Below are 22662 nucleotides of genomic sequence, written 5' to 3'. Positions count from 1 at the left end.
TTAGTATCTAATTAACTTTAGATGGCCCATCTCTCGCCCACCTTTAATTACAAAGTAAATAATAAAGACGCAATATTTCTTTATAAACAGTCTGATAAAAGTGTAAACTAATTCTCCAAAGTGGGTTATTTATTGTCCAACACAATAAAAAAGGATATTATTATTTTAAATAACCTATGAGATTCAATCCTTTGTAGACAGTGAGGTATTTTTTTGTCAATAATACGAATTTAAAATAGGTATTTATTACCTAATTACTACGTTATAAAAAAAACTAATTGGCAATTCTATATCATAAAATGAATCCTTAACAGTAAGTAAATTGTTTCAACTATATATGACAAGTTAAATATCCCTACAAACATTATAAGAAACAAAAACGTGCAGATTTTCCCTGTTTTTTCCTCTTTCCCTCCCAAAATACCATAAAATCAAGGCATTATTCCTGGATATTTTTGTTAATAGGACGTTTTTGGTTGATCAGTGTAGTGAAATGTGCTTAGAAAATGTTAAGATTTGATAAACAGAAAAGAAATTTTTACGTTCACACTCCCTTTAAATAGAATTAAAAGTATTATTGAAATCAAAAATATAATAAAATCTTATGTAACAGAGTCAAACGCCTTGCTGCAATCATCAAAAATACCACAATGTAAAGATTTTTACTTTTTCAAAACCATTAATTATTAAGAGATTGATTAAATTTTGGATCTTTTAAATGATGAAAATTATATAAAACCAAGTCAAGAAAATAAGAACAGTATACAAAAATCAAAAGAAAATGATGATTTGAATTCCATTTTAAATTATGATCATGAAAAGAAAGTATTTAAACCTTATAGTAAACCAACAAATGTAAATGGTTTAGATAAAGAGTATTAAAAAGTCTTTAATGAAATTAATAGTGTAGGAAAAACATGAGTTTAATCAATAGCATTAATATTTTTTAGTTATTGAATAATGTATTAATTATTTTTCCATAGAAAAACTATTAATAAATCTTATAATAAATCATTTATGTTATAAATACACAATCCATTTATAAAAGTAACAAGATCTGTGTTTGTCTGTACCGAAGGATCCAGTTAACCGCTGAACCGAAATGGTTCTTCTTTTCAATGTATCTTTTAAAAAGGTCCTAGGAAGGTTTGTAACTATTTTGGGGAGGTTACTACCACCTTACCTGGAGAAATCGTCAATGGTTGATTTCCTCCCCTCCCCCCTCAAGAAAAATGACTACCCCTTCAAAAAGATTTGTTATTACTTTATTTTAAAAACAAAAATTCATGAAACTGTAACGTACATCAGGTCCAACAACCAAGGATAATTAAGGAGAGCCAATCTCTCCTTTTCTATCAATATGTGGTATTAGGATAAGTAACACCTAACAACCTACTCTTTGAATGCATGACCTTTTGCATGATAATAATTACACATGTTTTGGGCTAAATCATTCTCCCATAGTACATATTCTAAGTATTTCTGTATGCACCTGACATAGTATCAAAGGGAACCATATTTAACGTCTTTAGTTATGACGCAGTGTTGGACCAAGATTCGAACCCATCACCTACCCGGAAAAAAGCGGATACATATATCTTTTAGAAAAGTTTCATCATACATAAATAAAGAATAATGTTATAAATATTTATTATTTCTATTTTACAAGAATAAAATTTATATTAATTTGGTGTTAAATGCAATAAAATGTAAAATGCCAATATAATAAATTAGTAAAAATATATGTTAATCACAGAATAGAATTTTTTTAAGTAGGTGAACAAACCCTAAAAGTTTTAGAAATAGTAATATTTTTCTATAATCACAATAGTTTGATCGAATTTTATATTTTTCTAAATGGCCTCTGAAGAAAAAACTATTTTACTTCCTAATTTTGTATTTGGCTGCCCTTAAAATATGTTATAAGTTGCAGATTTTGTAAACTGTTAAAATTTTTACATTTACAAAAAAAATTATTATTTAACACATAGATATTTGTTTTGCGTTTAAGTTGCAAAATTCATTTAATTTGAGATGGTATAACCAGGTGGAAGGGTTTGCTCCGCTTTTGTACCTAAAATATATATTATTTAATACCTATATTTAGGACAATTTTTATTACACATAAGTCCAAAACATATATTATTTAATACCTATATTTGCAACATTTTTTTACACAAAAACTTACAATTTTAATCATTTACATAATAACTTGCTTTATAAATTTATAATTGGTAGTAGCATAGCTACTTTATAGTAAGGGTATGTCCATAAGTCGTCTGTCCATATGTACGCTTGTCACTCCGTCACTTTTGAAAGAAAGTTTCATGATTTTTATCCTTTTTCACCCAGACTATTGTTAATTGTTGTATTATCACCTCTCTATTCTTGGACATCCTTACCAACTAAACCTAGGAGTACTTCTAACTAATTCATCTATTTGGAAGTCCAGAATGGCCTATCTATCTATCTATCACCAACTATCTATTTTTCCATCTATCTACCTGTCCATATCTGTCCATCAATCTATCTATATATACCTGATAATGGTTAAGGACAGATGTCCAGCATCTGGGTACCTTGGAAGATCAGGATAACCAATATATCTAACTATAGCATCTAGGTAACTTGGATGTCCAGGATAACCTATCTATCTATCTACCAACTATCTGTCTGTCCAATTTTCTATCTGTGCCTGGATAATGGTTAGGAACAGATGTACTGTGTACAGTGCCAGCAGCTGGGTGTCCTGGATGCCCAGGATTGCCTATCTATCTGTCTTTCTATCTATCCATTTATGTACATATGTATCTTTCTATCTATCTGTACCTGGATAATGGTTAAGAACAGATGTACTGCGTACAGTTCCAGCATCCGGGTGTCCTGGATGTCCAGGATGACCACCTGATCATTTTATTATGTTTCATTCAAAAGCAGGGACTAATTTTGACACTTTCCCACTAAGTATCCTCTTGAGCACTACTAAGCCCCCAAGCCTCTTTCAAATGTATATAAGTTTTATACATATTTTATAAGTCTTTTAGAAATATCTTAAGTTAACGTTTTGCCTGTTATTGTTTTGTATGGACCTGACAATGCTGTGATTCCAGAAATTTTACTTTACCTTCTATCAGCTAAATTTTTCTAGACTTAATAAAAATCAGGACAGGGGAAAGTTAAATTAACTTTTGCCCCAACTATTTCTTTTTTTGTTTACATTACAGTAGTCACATGTAAGAAACATCCCTGGATTAATATTTGAGACAGAGACGCCCATAGTCCCACAAACAAAGCACCATTCTCCATACAGGCTGTGGCAACTGTACAACCTAAATTGTTGATTGATTGATTGATCGAAAGATTTTAATTGAGAACTTGGCAAAGGGCACTCATAGCACCATTTGTTAACAGATGTATGACTGCATTGATTGATAGTAAAACTATAAAATAACACACAGCAAAGCACACAACATTATTCTCCAAACAGGCTGTGGAAACTGTACAACCTAAATTGTTAATTGATTGATTGATTGCAAGATTTTAATTGAGAACGCGGCAAAAGCATTCATAGCACCATTTTTAGTAGCTGTATGACTGACCTACCCTAATAAAAGTATGGTGGGAAATTTCCCCTCCAATGTAAAAGAAGAGAAAAAATTTAAAATGTCGACTCTCACAGGCAATGTGATTGGATATATGAATTGATGTATTGTATTCTGGTAAGCCGAGCGTACTCGGCCCACGGGGTAACGAGTTCGGATTCAACGGGCCCTAGCCTTTAAGTATTCTACCAAACAAACAAGCAGGATTCAATCATACAGAATTATATATTTAAACTGAATAATATTTACAAGTTATGTTTACTATATATATACAACAAAATATAACAATGGTTAGGTTTGAAGGGGGTGTGGGGCGCTAGGGCTTAGCGCCCGACGGTAGACAGGCTGTGGGGGCAACGGTGGTAAAAGGGGAGGCAGTGCCTCCCGATTATATAAGCGCATGATGGACTCGTGATAGTTGCATGTTCAAGTCCCCTCCCCACATTTAGGCAGGCTAGTTTGACCGCTGGGTGCGGGGTTAACAGCGAAGCAACTCTGTAATCGGCCTGTCCGTATGGGTGTCGTATTACCACAACCTCCCCTTCAAGGGTTGCGTGGCTCCTGAGCCACCAGGCCTTGAACCTGGGGATACGACAGCCGGCTCATGCGCCGGACAGGCAGTTCTTGGGGCACAGCTCGATGGAGGACAGCTCGGGCTACACAGGCTCCCCGGGACACTCGTTGCTCGGTCTGACTGTGGTTGGTGATCAGCATTGTCAGCTCCTGGTTGGCTTCTAGGCGTGGGTTGGCCACGGCCAGGCCTCGCCGCTGGAAATTTTGCCTCGTCTGCAGGATCAGTTCTGTCGCGGCTGGTAGCTGGACACGGAGGCCTAGGCAGACTCTGGTGGTTCCTAAGGGTGGAATGGTGATGGCAAAGGGCGCATAGAACTCCATGGGGGCGCCTGCTTGATTCAGGTTGTGTGGCCTCCTAGCTCCTACCCGGATGGGGATGGCTGTCATCAGCAGGGGGCACATGGCTTCTTCTTCTTCTTCTGGGGCGGCCTCTTCCATCGCAGTAGCTGGCTCTTCTCCTACAGGCTCGCTGCTGGCTGGCAGGTTCTCCATGTCTGCGTCAGGGTTCCAGATGGCATCTCTGAGTGGCTCTGGAGCGGGCGGCGGCGGCGGCGGTTCGTTGGGCTGCTCCTGCAGGTTTTCCTCCACTGGGTCCCGATCTTGGCCGCTAGGCTGTGGGGCGGCTGCGGCTGGCTGGTGCACTGGGAACTCTCCTGGGTTGCTAGCTGCGGGCGCCGCCGCTCCAACTGGCAGCTCGGTGGCATCCTCGTCGCCGTCCACGTCAACTTGGATGTCTTCTGGGATCTGGTGGGCAGTCACATCTCCAGTGTATTTGCGCAGTCGGCCTACATGCGCGGTAACTTCTGAGATCCTGGCTACTGGAGAGGCAGGTTTAATGACATAATGGACTTCTGTAGCTTTCCTCACTACTTTCCAGGGGCCAGTCCATCTCTTGGTAATCTTGGCTGCCTTTCCTGGCACCAGGCGAGGGGCCAAGTACCAGACCAAGTCTCCAACCTCATACTTGGCCGTGCCTTCGTAAGCTGCCGCGCTCCTCCTGATGGCTCCCTCCTCCTTCTGCTGGATGGCATCATAAACTGCATAGTAGCGCTGCAACAGAGCTTGGACGTTGGCTGGAACTGAAGCATATTCGGTCTCTGGCAGCCGTAGCACCATGTCCACCGGAAGTTTGGCCTCTCTCCCAAAGAAGGCCAGGAACGGGGTCACACCAGTAGATCTGCAGGCCTTGGTGTTGTAGGCAAAGGCGATGGCAGGCAGGTGTGGCTCCCAGTTGTTATCGTCTCTGTCTAGGAACAGGCGCATGCCTGTGTTGAGTGTCCTATGAAACCTCTCCACTCGGTTGGACTGCGGGTTGTAGGGTGGTGGATGTGTCAGGCCAATCTCGAGCCGGGAGGCCAGTTCCTGGAATACCTGGCCGGTAAATTCCATTCCATTGTCGGAATGGATCTTCAGGGGGCATCCGAACGTGGCCAGGTGGCGGTGCAACAGGGCTTCAGCCACCGTGAGGGTGCGCTTGTTGGGGATGGCGTAGAGGCTGACAAACCGGCTAAATCCATCTTGGCAGGTGAGGATGTAGCGGTTCCCAGCTGGGGTCTCTGGCAGTGGCCCCACCAGGTCGATGAATAGGACTTGCTGTGGATACCCCTGGCGGGAGGGCACGTGGATCCCCTGCTTCAGCCTCTCCTTGGTAACTTTCTGGACACACTCAGGGCAGGTTTGTACCATCAGGCGGACGTCACGGGCCAGGTTGGGCCACCAGAAGTGCATGGCAACGCGGGCGATAGTTGCGTCCATCCCAAAGTGCCCAGCCATGGGGGTCCCATGGGCTAGAAAGAACGCGTCCTTCTGGAGGGCCGAGGGCAGCAGGTATCTTGTCCTCTCCCCTGTCAGAGTCTGGTCAGTGGTGGTGAGGCAGCCATGCTCGTCAAGCCCCAGGGCTGAGAAGCGGCTGGCGTACTGCTGCTCGTCTCGTTCCTTGCCACGCAGCTCAGCCTTGGTTGGGGCCTTGCCATCAGCCACCCATTGGCGGACACGGAGCAGGAGGGGGTCCTGTGTCTGGGCTTCCAATACTCTAGCTGAATCCAGTCGGGCGGCAGGAGGCCGGCTAGCTGCGGCCTCCCCTAGCTGGCCCAGGTTGTGGATATACTCAGCCTGCTCTGCTAATTCTTCGGCGCTAGCCGTTGGCATGTTGGCATCTTCCCGGCGGCTGAGGGCGTCGGCGTTGGTATTCTGGGTGCCAGGCCTGTGGCAGACGGTAAAGTCTAAGGCCGCTAGCTCCTCCTGCCAGCGGGCCACCATCCCTGTGGATGTGTTCAGTGATTTCATCTGTAGCAGGGCAGAGGAATCAGTGTTGATCTGGAAGCTGCGGTAGGACAAGATGCCGTGGAATTTTCGGATCCCATAGATAATGGCGGCCATCTCTCCCTTCCAGGACGGGTAGCGCGTCTCAGGGTCGGTTGTCTTGCGCCCCACGGCGGCAATCAGCCGCTCCTTGCCCTCCTGGCATTGACTCAGTATGGCAGAGATGGCGCGGCTGCTGAAATCTGTGGTGAGCTGGAACACTGCTGGTAAATCAAACCTGGGCGGCGCTCGGATGGGGGCCTGGCGGAACTTGTCCTTGAGTTGCAGCAGCTGGGCTTCCATCTCAGGCGTCCAGGTTAGGGCCTTGGCCGTCTTCTGCCGATTCATCTCGTAGGTGAGGTCTGCATACTCTGGGATGAACAGGCGGTAGTATCCAAAGAAGCCCAGCAACGCCAGCAAATCCTTGGGGGTGCTAGGGGCTGGCCAGTCCAAGATGCGGTCAATATAGTCCTCTTGCATGGCTATCCCCTCCCGGCTGAGGGTGTGACCCAGATAATCCACCTTGGACTGGAACAACTTGGTCTTGGCTGGCTTGAGGCGGATCCCTCCCCTGCGGTGGGCTTCCAAGACCTCTCGGAGCCTGGCCAGGTGGGCCCAGGTATCCTGATGGAAGGTCAGGACGTCGTCAAGGTATGACTGGAGGTTGGCTGTGCCTAGTGGGTTTAGGACCCCTGCAATAAACCTGGAATAGACAGACGGTGCCGTAGCCAGGCCAAAGGGCATCCTTTTCCATTGATACAAGCCCCTGGGGGTGGTGAAGGCGGTGCAGGGCCGGCTATCCTCAGACACACGGATGGTGTAGTACGCGGCCACCGCATCTAAAGCACTGTAGACACGGTGCCCGCCAGCTCGTTCCACCAATTGCTGGATCCTAGGCAGGGGGTAGCTGTCCAGCTCCAGACACTTGTTGAGGGCCCTGTAGTCGACGGCCCAGCGGGTGCTCCCGTCCTTCTTCTTGATGGGCACCAGGGGGCTGCTCCAGGCGGAGTCCGACGGCTCTATAACTCCTTCCTGTAGCCAGGTGTCCAGTTGTTTCTCCAGTTCAGCCTCTTGCCGCGGGTTCAGATCCCTAAATCTCTGGCGGATCGGCTGGGTCCCTGGTTTGAGGCGCAGCTGCAACTCAACCACATCTGTGCAGCCGGGGGTAGAATTGGAGAAGACGTCCCTGTACTCTGACAACGTAGTCCAGACCTCCTTCTTGAGCAAGGGGTCCTTGCGTAGGAACTCATTGTCTTCCATCTCCAGGGCCTCCCACAACTCTTGCATGTCTATAGGCTCAACAGGTTCTTGGAACGAGTGGAGACGCGGGGGAGGCGTATCAGAGACCTCCAAAATGTCAGGTTTGACCAGCTCCCCTGCCACTGGGAGGCCAGCATCCAGCAAGAGGGGCACCTCCCCCTCATTGACCACCAGTACTCTAAACACAGTGGCAGAGCCAGGCCTGTGGGCATACAGGCCCTCTGGAATAACAAGGTCCTCCCCAAACCTCTGTTCTGGGGCAGCTAGTTGAATGGCATCCTTGGTGCGATGGCCTACTAGCTCAACAGGGACCGCCATAACCCCGCGGCCAGGCAGGACCACCCGCTTGGCCGTGCGGAGCTGGGGTGGTTGACCGTCAGTTGGAGTGACAGCGCTTAGCCTATACGTGGCTGGTGAGGGGTCAGCCTTGGCTCCGGGACCCACCGGCCGCGACTTGACGGGCTCGGCTTCTGGAGAGGCTGACGTGTCGGAGCCAGGCGTGGCTCCGAGGGCGTCCGGCCACGATTTGACGGGCTCGGCGCTGGGAGAGGCCAAAGTGCTGGGTCCAGCTTTGGCTCCGTGGGCGTCCGGCCACGACTTGACGGGCACGGCGCCGGGAGAGGCTGGGGCCTGAGAGTTGAGTGTGGCTCCGGGTACATCAGACCGCGACTTGACGGGTCTGGACTCGGGCTTGGCTGGTGGACTGGCTGGAGGTCCCAGGTAGAGGGGGCCAGGTGGACACGGCTGGCCGTTGATAAAAATGTCGGCGGAGAATATGGGTTCTGGAGGGCTGGCAATCTCAGGAAACGTTGTTGGCAGGCTCTCCCTTGGCACCTTGGGCACTGGGGGCAACCCCATGGCTAGCAGGTTAGCTCCCTTGTGTGCGTTGAGCTCAGCGTCCACCCAGTGGGTGCCTTTCTCAACCACACGCGGCTGCTCAGGCAGGGGGCCTGGCAGAGGCCCCTCATAGCTTAGCTCTCTCTCGGCTGTCTCCCGGTCAACGGGGACGCCACGGAGTGGGATAAACTCCCCACGCGCCCACAAGCAAGGTGGTTGCATGTCGAAACAGAGCCTAGTTCCGAACTCCTTGAGAAAATACCCTCCTAGGTTCAGAGGGTGTGAGAGATTTCGGACCACAGTCACGTGGTATAGATGGAGTATAAGAGTGTGTGAAACTGCCATATATAACTCTTTTAATTTTCCAATTACCTGGAGGGGCTGGCCTTCCTCATTAGCAGTCAGGATCTGGGTGTTGTCCGGAATCAACATGCGTTGTACGCCCATCGCGTGCATGAGGTGCTCAGAAATTACAGCAGACCCTGGTACACGGTTGCCAGAGTCAATCATGGCATCAACCTGTACATGCTGGGCAGGGTCAGGAGTAGGAAACCTCACCCTGATATGGCAGGGGAAGTGGAGGTCCTGCCCTTGAGACAAGGGGGCCTCTCGTTCAGCTGGGGTTGGCAGAAACTTTGGTGGTGGCCGCACCGCAGCTATGGTGGTATCGCTTACCATGGTGGCTTAGACTGTAGCTTCGAATCACTAGAGCTTATTAATTATCACTTGGTCAACAATTTTATATTTATTTTTATCACTTGGTTGACATTTTATACACAATGATGTGTTGTTATCACTAGGAGCTCTAGGTGTGATTCTGGAAGCACTGGCAGCAGGGAATGTCCGTCCTGCAAGGTTCAGAGGGGTGACGGCGGTAGGGAATGACCCGTCCTACAGCGCCGCTGGTTCGAATCCCGAAAAATGGCGGCAGGGAATGGCCCGTCCTACAGCGCCTCGGGTTCGAATCCTGGGAGGCAGCGGCAGGGAATGTCCCGTCCTGCCGTGCCTGTGGCTCAAAATCTGCTATCCGTCGCAGTGGTAGGGCTTACTTGTGTGCTGAAGCTTCGCAGCCACACATTGCCTTCTTAGGGAGACCAGCACACAGCTGTCTGTCTCGTAGGTTTGGCCTGGGTGTCCTGGGGCTTGTCCCAGCTACACTTGCCAATTTAGACTCAGTTTTGTAGCCGTCTGAGCTAAATTATCCGATTGCCGTGGCTGCGCACCTAGCGCTACTCCTACACGACACGGAAAAAGCGTCTTAACTGGCGCTTTTAGCAGGCTAAATCTGCTTGCCGTAGGCCAGAGGCCCACATATTGCGTTCAAAATGATGGAAATTCGACCTAAAAAGGCCGTCTCACGGGTCAGTTGGCGGCTGATTGTCCCCTTACTTGCCAAAGGGTCCAATCAGAGGTAGAATAGGCTAGTTTCTGTAAGGCTCGATTGAAACACGCTGACACCAAGTTCTGGTAAGCCGAGCGTACTCGGCCCACGGGGTAACAAGTTCGGATTCAACGGGCCCTAGCCTTTAAGTATTCTACCAAACAAACAAGCAGGATTCAATCATACAGAATTATATATTTAAACTGAATAATATTTACAAGTTATGTTTACTATATATATACAACAAAATATAACAATGGTTAGGTTTGAAGGGGGTGTGGGGCGCTAGGGCTTAGCGCCCGACGGTAGACAGGCTGTGGGGGCAACGGTGGTAAAAGGGGAGGCAGTGCCTCCCGATTATATAAGCGCATGATGGACTCGTGATAGTTGCATGTTCAAGTCCCCTCCCCACATTTAGGCAGGCTAGTTTGACCGCTGGGTGCGGGGTTAACAGCGGTCATGAGATGGATAGTGATATAATAGGATTAGTGCGGGGGGTTTGTTATCATAAGTCACAGCGAAGCAACTCTGTAATCGGCCTGTCCGTATGGGTGTCGTATTACCACAGTATAATGGAAAGATGAATGAGTTGATACATACATACACAAATACTAAATGAATAAATTGTTACCTGAAGAAAAGATTGAAAATGGCCATGATTGCTGAAAACTCATTTGTAGGTGTGGCAACTAGTCTAAACATAAAAATAAAAATATTTGTTTAAAAGTGAGGCTTTTCTAAATTTAATGTCAAATTTAATGTCAGTCGGTACAACGTCCTAATCGTTATTTTTAGGCTTGTTAGAACTGTTTTGTCGACTTCAAACTTGACTTTCGTGAGATTCCTGTAAAAAGTATAAATCCTAACAACTTTATATTTATTATCAATTTATCATGAAGACTAATTTTCAAGCTTTTAAAAAAAATTAAATTCTTAGAAGAATTCTCTCAAAATTGTTGATTTAAAAAGTTTCTTTACTTTCAGTTTGAAACCAACCAATCAAATTTCAATGAACATTCCCAATTTGCGAATAAAATAACTTGTTTTTAAAACTTTGGATATAAGTGCAGTTTACAGTCCAATGTCCTCTCCCTCCCTGTAATTTTAATATAGAGTAGCTTCAATATAGAAATTGTCAGGAGTTGTAAGTCAGGTGACGGACAGCCAAATCCTTATCATAGAGTAGCTATGCTACTGAGAAGAATGTATAAAATTAATCATACCTATTGTTGGGAAAATGTACAGCAATGAAAATAATATCTACAAAAGTAATATTCATTTTTTATTCTTTTATATTAATTTTCATGAAAAAAAACAAGACTGAAAAATAATCATAATTGCGTAAATTATTCACAAAAAATAGTGATCTAAAGGGATTAGACAATGGCTGATAATTTGATGTACATCCACAATGATGATACACAAAATTACCACTTCTGTAGGTTAAAATTAGTGTTTGAAACGTTGAGACACTTAACTTAATTAATCAACTAATAAAAATTAACTAAAGTCCCCAAAGTTGTTAAGCCAACGAATAAGAAAATGTAATTTTAAGACTTTGGGGACTAGTGTAATAAACAGCCCAATGTCCCCTCCCTCATTGAAAAAATAGCTCTAAGGAAATTCTAAAAGCTTATCTTTAGAAGTCCGTCAGTCCATCGGATACTTGTAGAGATGCTTCGCCTTTAAATACAAATTTACCCCCCTTCTGTGGATTAATTCAATCAAGATTTAAATAATATTTATAAGTCCACAAAGTTTTTACAATAGAGCTTTGGGGACCAGTATGATTTACGGTCCACTCTCAGTAAAACCATCTCCATTAAATTTTCTTCGTACTGTGTGTGTGTGTAGATTCACCAACAGACAAAATTATACATACATTTACGTTTTGAAAGAAAAAGTTATTGGCTTAGAAAAAGATCTTTATTAACATATATATTATTTTACTTGAACTTTATTTATATCAATGATTTATATATTAATATTAATAAAAATCTATTTCTAATCTATTTCTAAGCCAATAACTTTTTATTTGAAAACGTTAATGTATGGTATCTAACAAAACCAGGTATATTTAGGGATAAGACAATGGAGATAAATTAGATTAAAAGCATTGGTTAAAAAGCTTGGACACTTCTTATTTGCAACTAATCAGCCAATAAAAGTACTTAAAGTTTTTAGCTAACTAATAGCTGTGTTATAAAACTTTGGGTACCAGTGTGATTTAAAGCCCAATGTCCCCTTCTTCCCTGAATTCTTATTTCTGTAAAAATTCAATAAAAATCCTTATATATTTTTCCAGATAACTTTCCAAAGAAACTTTGTTCGTTTAAGTATTTTTAGAGGAAGGGACGAAACATTAGACTGTAGTAGATCGTTTTCTCAAATTAGCAGTGTTCTAATAGGTTTTTAAAGAGATTTTAAGTTTTAAGGTTTTAGGACAACTCAATAAATTTTAGAATAAAAAAAATTCCTAGAAGAATTGAGATCACATTGACCGTCAGGCTCATAAATACATTCTCTTCATTGGGGACCTAGATAGATAGATAGATAGATAGATAGATCGATCGATCGATAGATAGATATATTAGATAGATAGATAGATAGATAGATAGATAGATAGATAGATAGATAGATAGATAGATAGATAGATAGATAGATAGATAGATAGATAGATAGATAGATAGATAGATAGATAGATAGATAGATAGATAGATAGATAGATAGATAGATAGATAGATAGATAGATAGATAGATAGATAGATAGATAGATAGATAGATAGATAGATAGATAGATAGATAGATAGATAGATAGATAGATAGATAGATAGATAGATAGATAGATAGATAGATAGATAGATAGATAGATAGATAGATAGATAGATAGATAGATAGATAGATAGATAGATAGATAGATAGATAGATAGATAGATAGATAGATAGATAGATAGATAGATAGATAGATAGATAGATAGATAGATAGATAGATAGATAGATAGATAGATAGATAGATAGATAGATAGATAGATAGATAGATAGATAGATAGATAGATAGATAGATAGATAGATAGATAGATAGATAGATAGATAGATAGATAGATAGATAGATAGATAGATAGATAAACTGTACAGAAATACTGTATAAGGTTAATAACCTAAAAAAATGTCCATGCGTACATTGAAAAAATAATAAAAACTTATTTTGAAAAGAATATAAAGTTGAAAGTTTGAATATATTTCTCTTAGATAAGATTATTGTTTAATCCTTCCCCCCCCCCCCCCCCCCAACCATTTAAAACTATCTTATCTATTTCCAACTTTGGATGATGATGCCTGTAACAATTAGTTACGATTATCATTACAAGACAGTCCATACATCCATTTCTAATTTTTTTTTGGATCGATAATTCCTAGGACAGCAAGGTACAATATTTTAGGTTTAACTTTACAATAATAAAGTCCTAAAATGTAAGTATTTCCTTAAACAGAATCCTACTATTATGCAATTTCGTAACAATTCTATACAATACCTACTTTAAAATTAATATTTTATTTATTAAGTTGTAACACTCTACAAATATTTATGTTCGTTTGTTATACAATATGTTCTAAAGTGTGTTTCTTTATTTTATGTTTTTTTTATTATTTGGCCACAACTATGTCAAAAATGCTCACATCAGACCTTTTTCAACCAAAGATACTCAAATGGTTCCTTTACAAGCCCAATCAATCAGTTTTAAGATATCTTTATATTTAAAGAAAAATTTATGAAAATACTAAAAAACAGCAAATTTGGGTGTTACCTTTTATATGCACAGATACCATAAAATCAATAGAAAAAATACTTATTTTTACTTTTCTGTCATTTTTAAAGTTTGATTCTGTTAAATTGGCTATTCTAGAAGGGATTTATGCATTGAAATATACTGAAACATAATATTGGGCAGAAATTAATGTATTTCAAAGAAAAATAAATTTTAAAAATAAGAAATTCGACCTCTATCACTTCAGAGGACAGGATATAGTTTAATACTTGTTAGCAATAATAGTTAGCCCAAAAAGTAAAACAAAAAGTTTTTTAATATGGTAAAAAAATGATAATCTAAATCTTAATTTTGGGGATGATGATCTGAAGGACACTCTTACTGGTGGTGATGATGACCCAGATGGTATTCAAGTACATGAGCATTATGACAACTCATCTATTGAACTATGGTCCAATTTTTGTATTTGTAGCAGCCTCCAATTAAAAGTTGTAACAAGAAATATAACCATCTTTTAAAAACTACTATATTTACCTTATGAATTGGAGAATTTAAACACCATGATTGTATGTTTTGGGATTTCTCTTGATTGGAGAATGCTACAAATACAAAAATCGGACCATAGTTTAATAGATAAGTTGTCATAATGCTCATGTATTTGGAAACCATCTGGGTCATCAAAACCAACAGCAAGAGCGTCTTGAAGATCATCAGCCCCAAAATTAAGATTTAGATCATCATTTTTTTACCATATTAAATTTTTTTTTTTTTACTTTTTGGGCTAATTATTATTGCTAACAAGTATTCAACTACATCCTGTCAACTGGAGGTTGGCAGCTGTCCTCTGAAGTGATAGAGGTCGAATTTCTTATTTTCCAAAATTTCTTTCTATGAAATGCATTAATTTCTGTCCAATATTATGTTTCAGTATAATCAATGCATAAATCCCTTCAAGAATAGCCAATTCAACAGAATCAAACTTTAAAAATGACAGAAAAGTAAAAATAAGCATTTTTTCTGTTGATTTTATGGTATCTGTGCATATAAAAGGTAACACCCAAATTTGCCGTTTATTAGTATTTTCATCAATTTTCCTTGAAATATAAAGATATCTTAAAACTGATTGATTGGGCTTGTAAAGGAACCGTTTGAGCATCTTCGGTCGAAAAAGGTCTGATTTGTGAGCATTTTTGACCAAGTTGTGGCCAAATTATAATAAAACATAAAAAAAGGTAACACATTTTATATATTAATAGAGTTTCAAATAAGGTACGGGGGGGGGGGGGAATCTACGCTCGACTATGCACTATGAGGAAAACTGGCGAATTATCTATTTTTTATTTGATTTTTTCATTACTTGAAGAAAAATATTTCATCATCTCAACTCTATCATAATAAATTACCTATAGAAAAGAACAAAAATAATGAATACACTTTTAGCGTCATAGCTTGTTTTAGACATTTTGTTCAGACAGGGAGAGGAAATTGGGCTCTTTATTTAACTAGTTCCCAAAGTTTAATTTAACGTTTTCTTATTCGTTGGCTTAAAAACTTTTATGTAATTTTGATTAGTTGTTTTTATTTAGTTGAGTGTTCAAACATTGTAACCACTAATTGTAATCTAAAGAAGAGATAATTTGTGTATCATGATATGTACATCAACTTAACTGCCATTGTCTTATCCCTTTAGATCCCTGCATTTTGTCTATACATTTTCTTTCATCAGTAAGTTTTCTTTTATAACCTCTATTGTGTTTCAAACAGATTTTATAACATTTATAATCTCTATTATCTTTCGATCAATTAAAATCTGTTGATAATTACATCCAGAGACGTGCCAGAAGGGGGGTGTATGCACCCCTCTACCCCCCCCCCCCTTCACCCCCCTTCATCCCCTGATACACACCCCTAATACAAACAAGGGTGGGGGTCATGATGAAATAAGCTACACACCCCTTAAATTAGGGATTTTTTTAAAGAAGGTGTATCAACTTTTTTTTATAGCTAGCCGGTTCTTTTAGTAAGTAGTAGATGTAAAATTTTTCATAGAATTCAGATATGCAATCGGTTTTTTTTTGTAGACCTCTTATTTTTTAAGTAATTTAAGTTTTTAAAAAAAATAATTAAGTCGGTTTTAAGGTACTAAAACGCAACAAAATAAAAGAAGAAAATGGCCAGTAAGAACAAAAATAGTAAGATCTTTAATTTGACACCTTACTTTTAAAATTCTGTTGAGTAATTATTGAAAAAATCTATTTTTTTAACCTCGGTTTAATAAAAACTTTAGACCTAAATATTTTCTCAAACAGACATAAAAAACATGGGTATATATGAACCCATATTTTTTTATCTGTGAAATAATAAAATTAAGTTCATAGTTTTTATTCTCGTGGGTTTAAAAAAATCGATTTTTTCAATAATTACCTGACAGAATTGAAAAAGTAAGGTGTCAAATTAAAGATCTTACTATTTTTGTTCATAATGGCCATTTTCTTTCTTTTTTTTGTTGCATTTTAGTACCTTAAAATCGACTTAATTTTTTTTTTAAAAACTTAAATTACCTAAAAAATAAGAGGTCTACAAAAAAACCGATTGCAAATCTGAATTATATGAAAAATTTTACATCTACTACTTACTAAAAGAACCGGCTAGCTATAAAAAAAAAGTTGATACACCTTCTTTACGAGCTTCGCGCGTCAATATAACAATTTAGAGACACTTTCTTGATGTATTATCTATTAAGAAAACACACATAGACAGACATATGGACCATAGTTTGTTCTGGAGATTACAGATAGACAGATGGGCATAGATACAGATAGACAGACATATGGACAGACAGACAGATGGACACACAGACAGACAGAAAGATAAACATCCAACTACTTTGTATAATATGTACCAGTAGACAGTAGTATAAGTAGTAGGAACAGATATATCTTACTGCAGATTACAGACAGACAGATGGACATACAGACAGACATATAGACATACGGACAAACAGACAGATGGACACACAGACAGACAAATGGACATACAGACAGACAGATGGATATACCGACAGACAGTTAGATGGACATCCAACTACATTATAACTGCCTGAAGACAGAGTATAAGCAGTAGATACAGATATATTGTACTGTAGATTACGGACAGACAGATATACCGACTGACAGAAAGATAAACATCCAACTACTTTGTATTATATCTACCTGTAGACAGAGTATAAGCAGTGGATACAGATATATTGTACTGTTGATTACAGACAGACAGATGGACATTAAGACAGACAGACAGACAGACATATGGACATAAAGACGGACAGATGGACAGACATCCAACTACTTTGTATTATATCTACCTGTAAACAGAGTATAAACAGTAGATATAGATATATTGTACTGTTGATTACAGACAGACAGATGGACACACAGACAGACAGATAGATATACCGACAGACAGTAAGATGGACATCCAACTACATTATAACTGCCTGTAGACAGAGTATAAGCAGTAGATACAGATTAATTGAACTGTAGATTAAAGACAGACAGATGGACAGACAGACAGACATATAGACATACGGACAGACAAACAGACAGAAAAACATCCGACTACTTTGTATTATATCTACCTGTAAACAAAGTATAAGCAGTAGGTACAGATATATAGTACTGTAGATTACAGACAGACAGATGGACATGAAGACAGACAGACAGACATATGGACATAAAGACGGACAGATAGACAGACATCCAACTACTTTGTATTATAAATACCTGTAAACAAAGTAGACAGACAGACAGACAGATGGATATACAGACAGACAGATGGAAACACAGACAGACATATGGACATCCAGCTACTTTGTATCATATGTACCTGTAGACAGAGTATAGGCAGTAGATACAGATATATTGAACTGTAGATTACAGACAGACAGATGGACAAACAGACTGACAGATGGACATAGATACAGACAGACAGACATATGGACATCCAGCTACTTTGTATTATATGTACCTGTAAACAGAATATAAGCAGTAGGTACAGATATATTGTACTGTAGATTACAGACAAACAGACAGATAGACACATAGACAAACAGATAGACACACAAACAGACAGACAGATGGACAGACAGACAGACAGACAAATAGACATACTGATAGACATGCAACTACTTTGTATCATATGTACCTGTAAACAGAATATAACTAGTAGATACAGATATATTGTACTGTAGATTACAGACAGACAGATGGACAGACATACAGACATATAGACATACGGACAGACAAACAGACAGATAAACATCCAACTACTTTGTATTATATGTACCTGTAGACAGAGTATAAGCAGTAGATACAGATATATTGAACTGTAGATTACAGACAGACAAATGGACAGGCAGACAGACATATAGACATACGGACAGACAGACAGATGGACACACAGACAGACAGAAAGATAAACATCCAACTACTTTGTATTATATGTACCTGTAAACAGAGTATAAGTAGTAGGTACAGATATATAGAACTGTAGATCACGTAACCCTAAAAAAAGAGATATATCAATTTCTATTAAACATACAAGATGACACACAGTGCAAAATTTTTTTTATATTTATATTTTTAAAACCTTCAATTTTTTTCTATTTTTTAGTGTTTTAGGGGGGTAATTTTTCCTTTTTTGGGGGATTGAGGGAGTCCTAGCTTATAGCTTAAAACCACCACAGAATCAATAGGTATGTTCCCTGAAGAGTAGAAACCAATCGGTTCAGTGGATACCAAGATCGTAAGCTTCAGACAAACGGACGGACAACCTTTCTAACAATGAAATTAATCCACCGAAGGGGGTAAATTTGTGCATCATCATTGGGGAGGTACATCTTTATCTTTTATTGTCATATCCCTGGTGATTTGACCTTTCTATCAATTAGTGAATCCTTTCTTCCAAATTCAACTCCTACGCGCATTCTATAGGAGCGAAGCTACTCTTTAATTCACTTTGTTGTCCGTCCGTCAAAAACGAATAGATCTTTTTGTTTTAGGCATGTAAGAATTGTCATAGCGAAATAATGATTAAAACAGTTTATGAAGCATTGCCATTCTTCAAATTATATCAAAAACATAAATCGTATTCGTTGGCTTTAAAACTTGGGGTACTTTTATACAATTTTGAGTGTCCAACCTTTTCCACCAAAAATTTTAATCCTCGGTAGGGGTAAATTTGTTTATCATCATTGGAAATATATATCAAATTAGTATCCATTGTATTATCCCTTGATAACCCTAAGACAAAACGGTGTTTCTGATTGGTTGCGCCACTTAAGACATAAATATTCTTGCTTTTACTTTTCCCAATCAGTATTTAGTAATTAGGGCTGTTTGCATCTTTTGAAGTGAAGCTACTCTATCATTTACTTTGTATGTTCGTCCCTTCCGTAACTGATAGCTCTTGTCGTAAATTTATGCATGTTAGAATTGTCCCCAAAGTTTTATGATAACGTTTTCTATTAGCTGGGTCAACAACTTTGGGGAGTTTTATTGAATTTTGGTTGGTTGGTTCAATAAGTCGAGTGTCCTTACGTTTCAACCACTAATTGTCATATACAGAATTGGTAAATTTGTGCATCATCATTTGGGATGTATATTTATCGTCTATAGTCTTATCCCTTTAGATCCCTGGTTGTTACTCTATATTTGTCAATGTTTGTGTTGCTTGTATGGATGAAGTCATCCTTGCTTTACTGCTTGCAAGTTTTAATTTTATTGCTATTTGTAACAAGAACAATTATTTCTGTAAGTAGCACAGCAATACCTACCAAAATCGGTTTATTTAGAAATATGAATAGTTAACAGGGATATTAAGGGATAAGACAATAGACAATAAATTAATGTACATCCCCAATAATGTTGAAACAAACCAACCTTTATGTAGATCAATATTTTGCTGGTAAAGTTTGGATACTACTTGATTGGAAACAACTACTCAAAAAAGTACCCAAAAGTTTTCAGACTACGAATAAGAACATGGATATAAAACTTTGGGTACCTGATAAACTTTGTAATTTGCAGGCCCTTCCCTTTATGAGAATTAAGCTTATTTAGAAAGTAGAAAAAAAGTTACAATTTTAGCAGAGCATTGTAAATAAACCACTGAATATGAAAAAATCTTTAACATCCTTTAATAAAACAAGATGAAATAGTCATTTTCATGAAGGAATGACGTTTGGACGGACCCTAGTTATAGAGTAGCTGCGCTCCTTAAAATGATGGTTTAAAATAAAATCTTTTGAAATTAAATGCAACAAAAGAGTTTAAAAATGTTTATATAAAATTTGAAAAAGAATGGTATAATCCTTTATATTGCATGGTATGCTATTTCTAATCCCCCCCTTTCCGTTTTAGAAATCTCATCACTGACTTATTTTCGATGAAATAATCAAATAACTGCCCTATAGTACGCTTTCTAATCAATAATTTGGTCAAATTGTTCCAGCACTGTTTTCCTATGGGTTCAATGAAGGAATTGTTGATCTAGGCTTTGTATATACTATTTACCACAGTTTTTGTTCGTCATGAAATCATTTGCGCTCAGGGATATAGAGTGAAATTGAAACGTGGTTGAAACGATTGAACACTCAACTTAATGATCCAACTAATTAAAATTGAATGTAGTCTTAATCAATAAGAAAATGTTATTATAAAACTTTGGGGACCAGTGTAAAAAAACAGCCCATTGTCCCCTTCCTCCCTGAAATCATTTGCACTGCACACAAGTTCTTCAAGCAAGAAATTAGATAAAATAATCCATGGAGGGAGGGAGGGGACATTGGGCTATAAATTATACCCAAAGTTTTTAACCACGTTGAAACAAAAATTTGTATTGGCCCTAATTTAGTAGAGTACAATTTTTTCCAGCCTAATATTTTAATCCATAGAAGTGAGGGAGGAAACATTGGGCTGTTATTATAGTAGTCCCCAAAGTTTTATATTTATAATAACGTTATCTTATTCGTTGACTTTAAAACTTTGGGGACCTTTATTTGATTTTGATTGATTGCTTCATTAAGTTAAGTGTCCAAACGCTTCAACAACTGATTTTAATCTACAGAAGGGGTAATTTTGGGTATCAGCATTGGGGATGTACATCAATTTATCGGCTTTTGTCTTATCCCTTTAAATTCTTGCACAGAAAGGGTAATTGTTTATCATCATTGGGATTGTACATTAATTTATTGTTCATTGTCTTATCCCTGTAAATTTTTTGAAATTTATATAAATATCAAATGCTTTAGTGGATGCTAAATTCATTATTCATTTGCCCATACCTGCATATATAATTAGTTAGATAGATAAACTTGTTAAAAATCATGATTCATCAAGTGGAAAAATCAGGGATCTTCAGGGATAAGACAATGGACAATAAATTGATGTACTTTCACAATTATGAAACAACCCTGCTTTAGATTAGCATAATAGGTTGGAAAGTTTGGACACTATTAGTTTGAAACCCACCAAATTTGGGATTATAAAACTTTGGGTACTAGTGTAATTTACAGTTCAACGTTCCCACCCTCCCATAAAAAAATAATCAGTTTGGGCGCAAGGAATAAGGGATAACACAATGAACAATTGATTTATACCCCCAAACTAATACCGACAATTTTATTAAAAAAATAAGCTTTCAAAAAAACCTTAATTAATGGTGGAGAAGTTTGAGCCCAAAAACACCCAGAAGTTTTCACAAACCTCCTAATGCGACAAACGTCCTAAATCTCCTAATGCGACAAACGTCCTAAACCTCCTAATGCGACAAACGTCCTAAACCTCCTAATGCGACAAACGTCCTAAACCTCTTAATGCTACAAACGTCCTAAACCTCATAATACGACAAACGTGCTAAACCTCCTAATGCGACAAACGTCCTAAATCTCATAATACGACAAACGTGCTAAACCTCCTAATGCGACAAACGTCCTAAACCTCATAATACGACAAACGTCCTATTGCGTCAAATCTCCTAATGCGACATCTCTAAATTAAAACCTCCTAAAAGTTTTTTTTCAAGTGATATTTACTTCATATTTATTAAATGTGATGTAAGGGTCGATTTTTGTAATGCAAGGTTGTATCAGGTTCGAAACCATGCCAGAGGGATTTTTAAATTTCACCCTGTAGACAAAGTTATTCAAAAAGAAATTTTGGTTTTGAATTTCGTCCCTGTGTGTTTTATGGCCATATTGGATTTTTTTTACATTGTTTCACTGTTTCACATAAATTTTTGGAAGATTTATAAATATTTTTTTGGAAGATTTTAAATTTAATTTTTCAGGAGGTTTTACTTCAGAGATGTCGAATTAGGAGGTTTGTCGCATTAGGATGTTTGTCCTTTAGGAGGTTTATCACATTAGGACGTTTGTCGATGTACCGATTAATTTATCCCTTTATACTTAGAGTAGGCACCGTAAGCAATTTTGAATTAAAATGAATTTTGAATTAAAAATTAAAATTTAACTTAATTTGTTTAGAAGCAAAGATTCTATATGCTTGTTATCAGGTGGTGACATTTGAGGTCACGTTGGCTTAAAAACTTTGGATATTTTTACTTAATCATGATTGGTTGATACAAACTTGGAAATTGGTAGCAACTTGTGACAATTCAATACTAGTACCCAAAGTGTTTTTTTACAACTTATAGGATAAAAACTTACAAAACTTTGGGTACCAATCCAATTACATTCTAATTGTACTGAACAACACTAATAAAAGGTCAAGCCTTCGCATCTGACATAGTAGTAGAAGCAGCAAAAGTAGTAACCTCTTTAACAAGAACAGATACTTACCCAGGGAGCCCAGCTGCCAAGAACGGCTAGAAAAATGAAAAAGAAGTGAACAAGAAAAATTAGCTTTGTCTTCATGTCTCGTACTTT

The 22662-nt window shown here is 38.9% G+C and overlaps 1 protein-coding gene across 1 annotated transcript in view; it reads right to left on the bottom strand.

The window, feature by feature from the left end:
- Positions 1–1633: 1633 nt before the first annotated feature.
- LOC145333771 (uncharacterized) overlaps positions 1634–22662 on the bottom strand; it is a 21679-nt gene continuing 650 nt past the window's right edge. Inside the window, exons 2-9 of the mRNA XM_080179000.1 lie at positions 22576–22662; positions 18224–18280; positions 12434–12491; positions 11178–11217; positions 10586–10648; positions 3250–3329; positions 2830–2907; positions 1634–2074 (exon numbers count right to left, since the gene is read on the bottom strand). The exon at positions 22576–22662 is cut by the window's right edge and continues 14 nt beyond it. Of these exons, the coding sequence (XP_080035126.1) occupies positions 2025–2074; positions 2830–2907; positions 3250–3329; positions 10586–10648; positions 11178–11217; positions 12434–12491; positions 18224–18280; positions 22576–22662 (513 nt within the window). The 3' untranslated portion in view covers positions 1634–2024. The remainder of the gene's footprint in view (positions 2075–2829; positions 2908–3249; positions 3330–10585; positions 10649–11177; positions 11218–12433; positions 12492–18223; positions 18281–22575) is intronic.

This window comes from Acartia tonsa, chromosome 12 (assembly GCF_053477335.1).
Source record: "Acartia tonsa isolate MP-2025a chromosome 12, ASM5347733v1, whole genome shotgun sequence".
In the NCBI taxonomy this organism is placed as follows: Eukaryota; Metazoa; Arthropoda; class Copepoda; order Calanoida; family Acartiidae; genus Acartia; species Acartia tonsa.
Note: the sequence above shows the minus strand (reverse complement) of the source record. Positions and strands in the feature narration are given on the sequence as shown.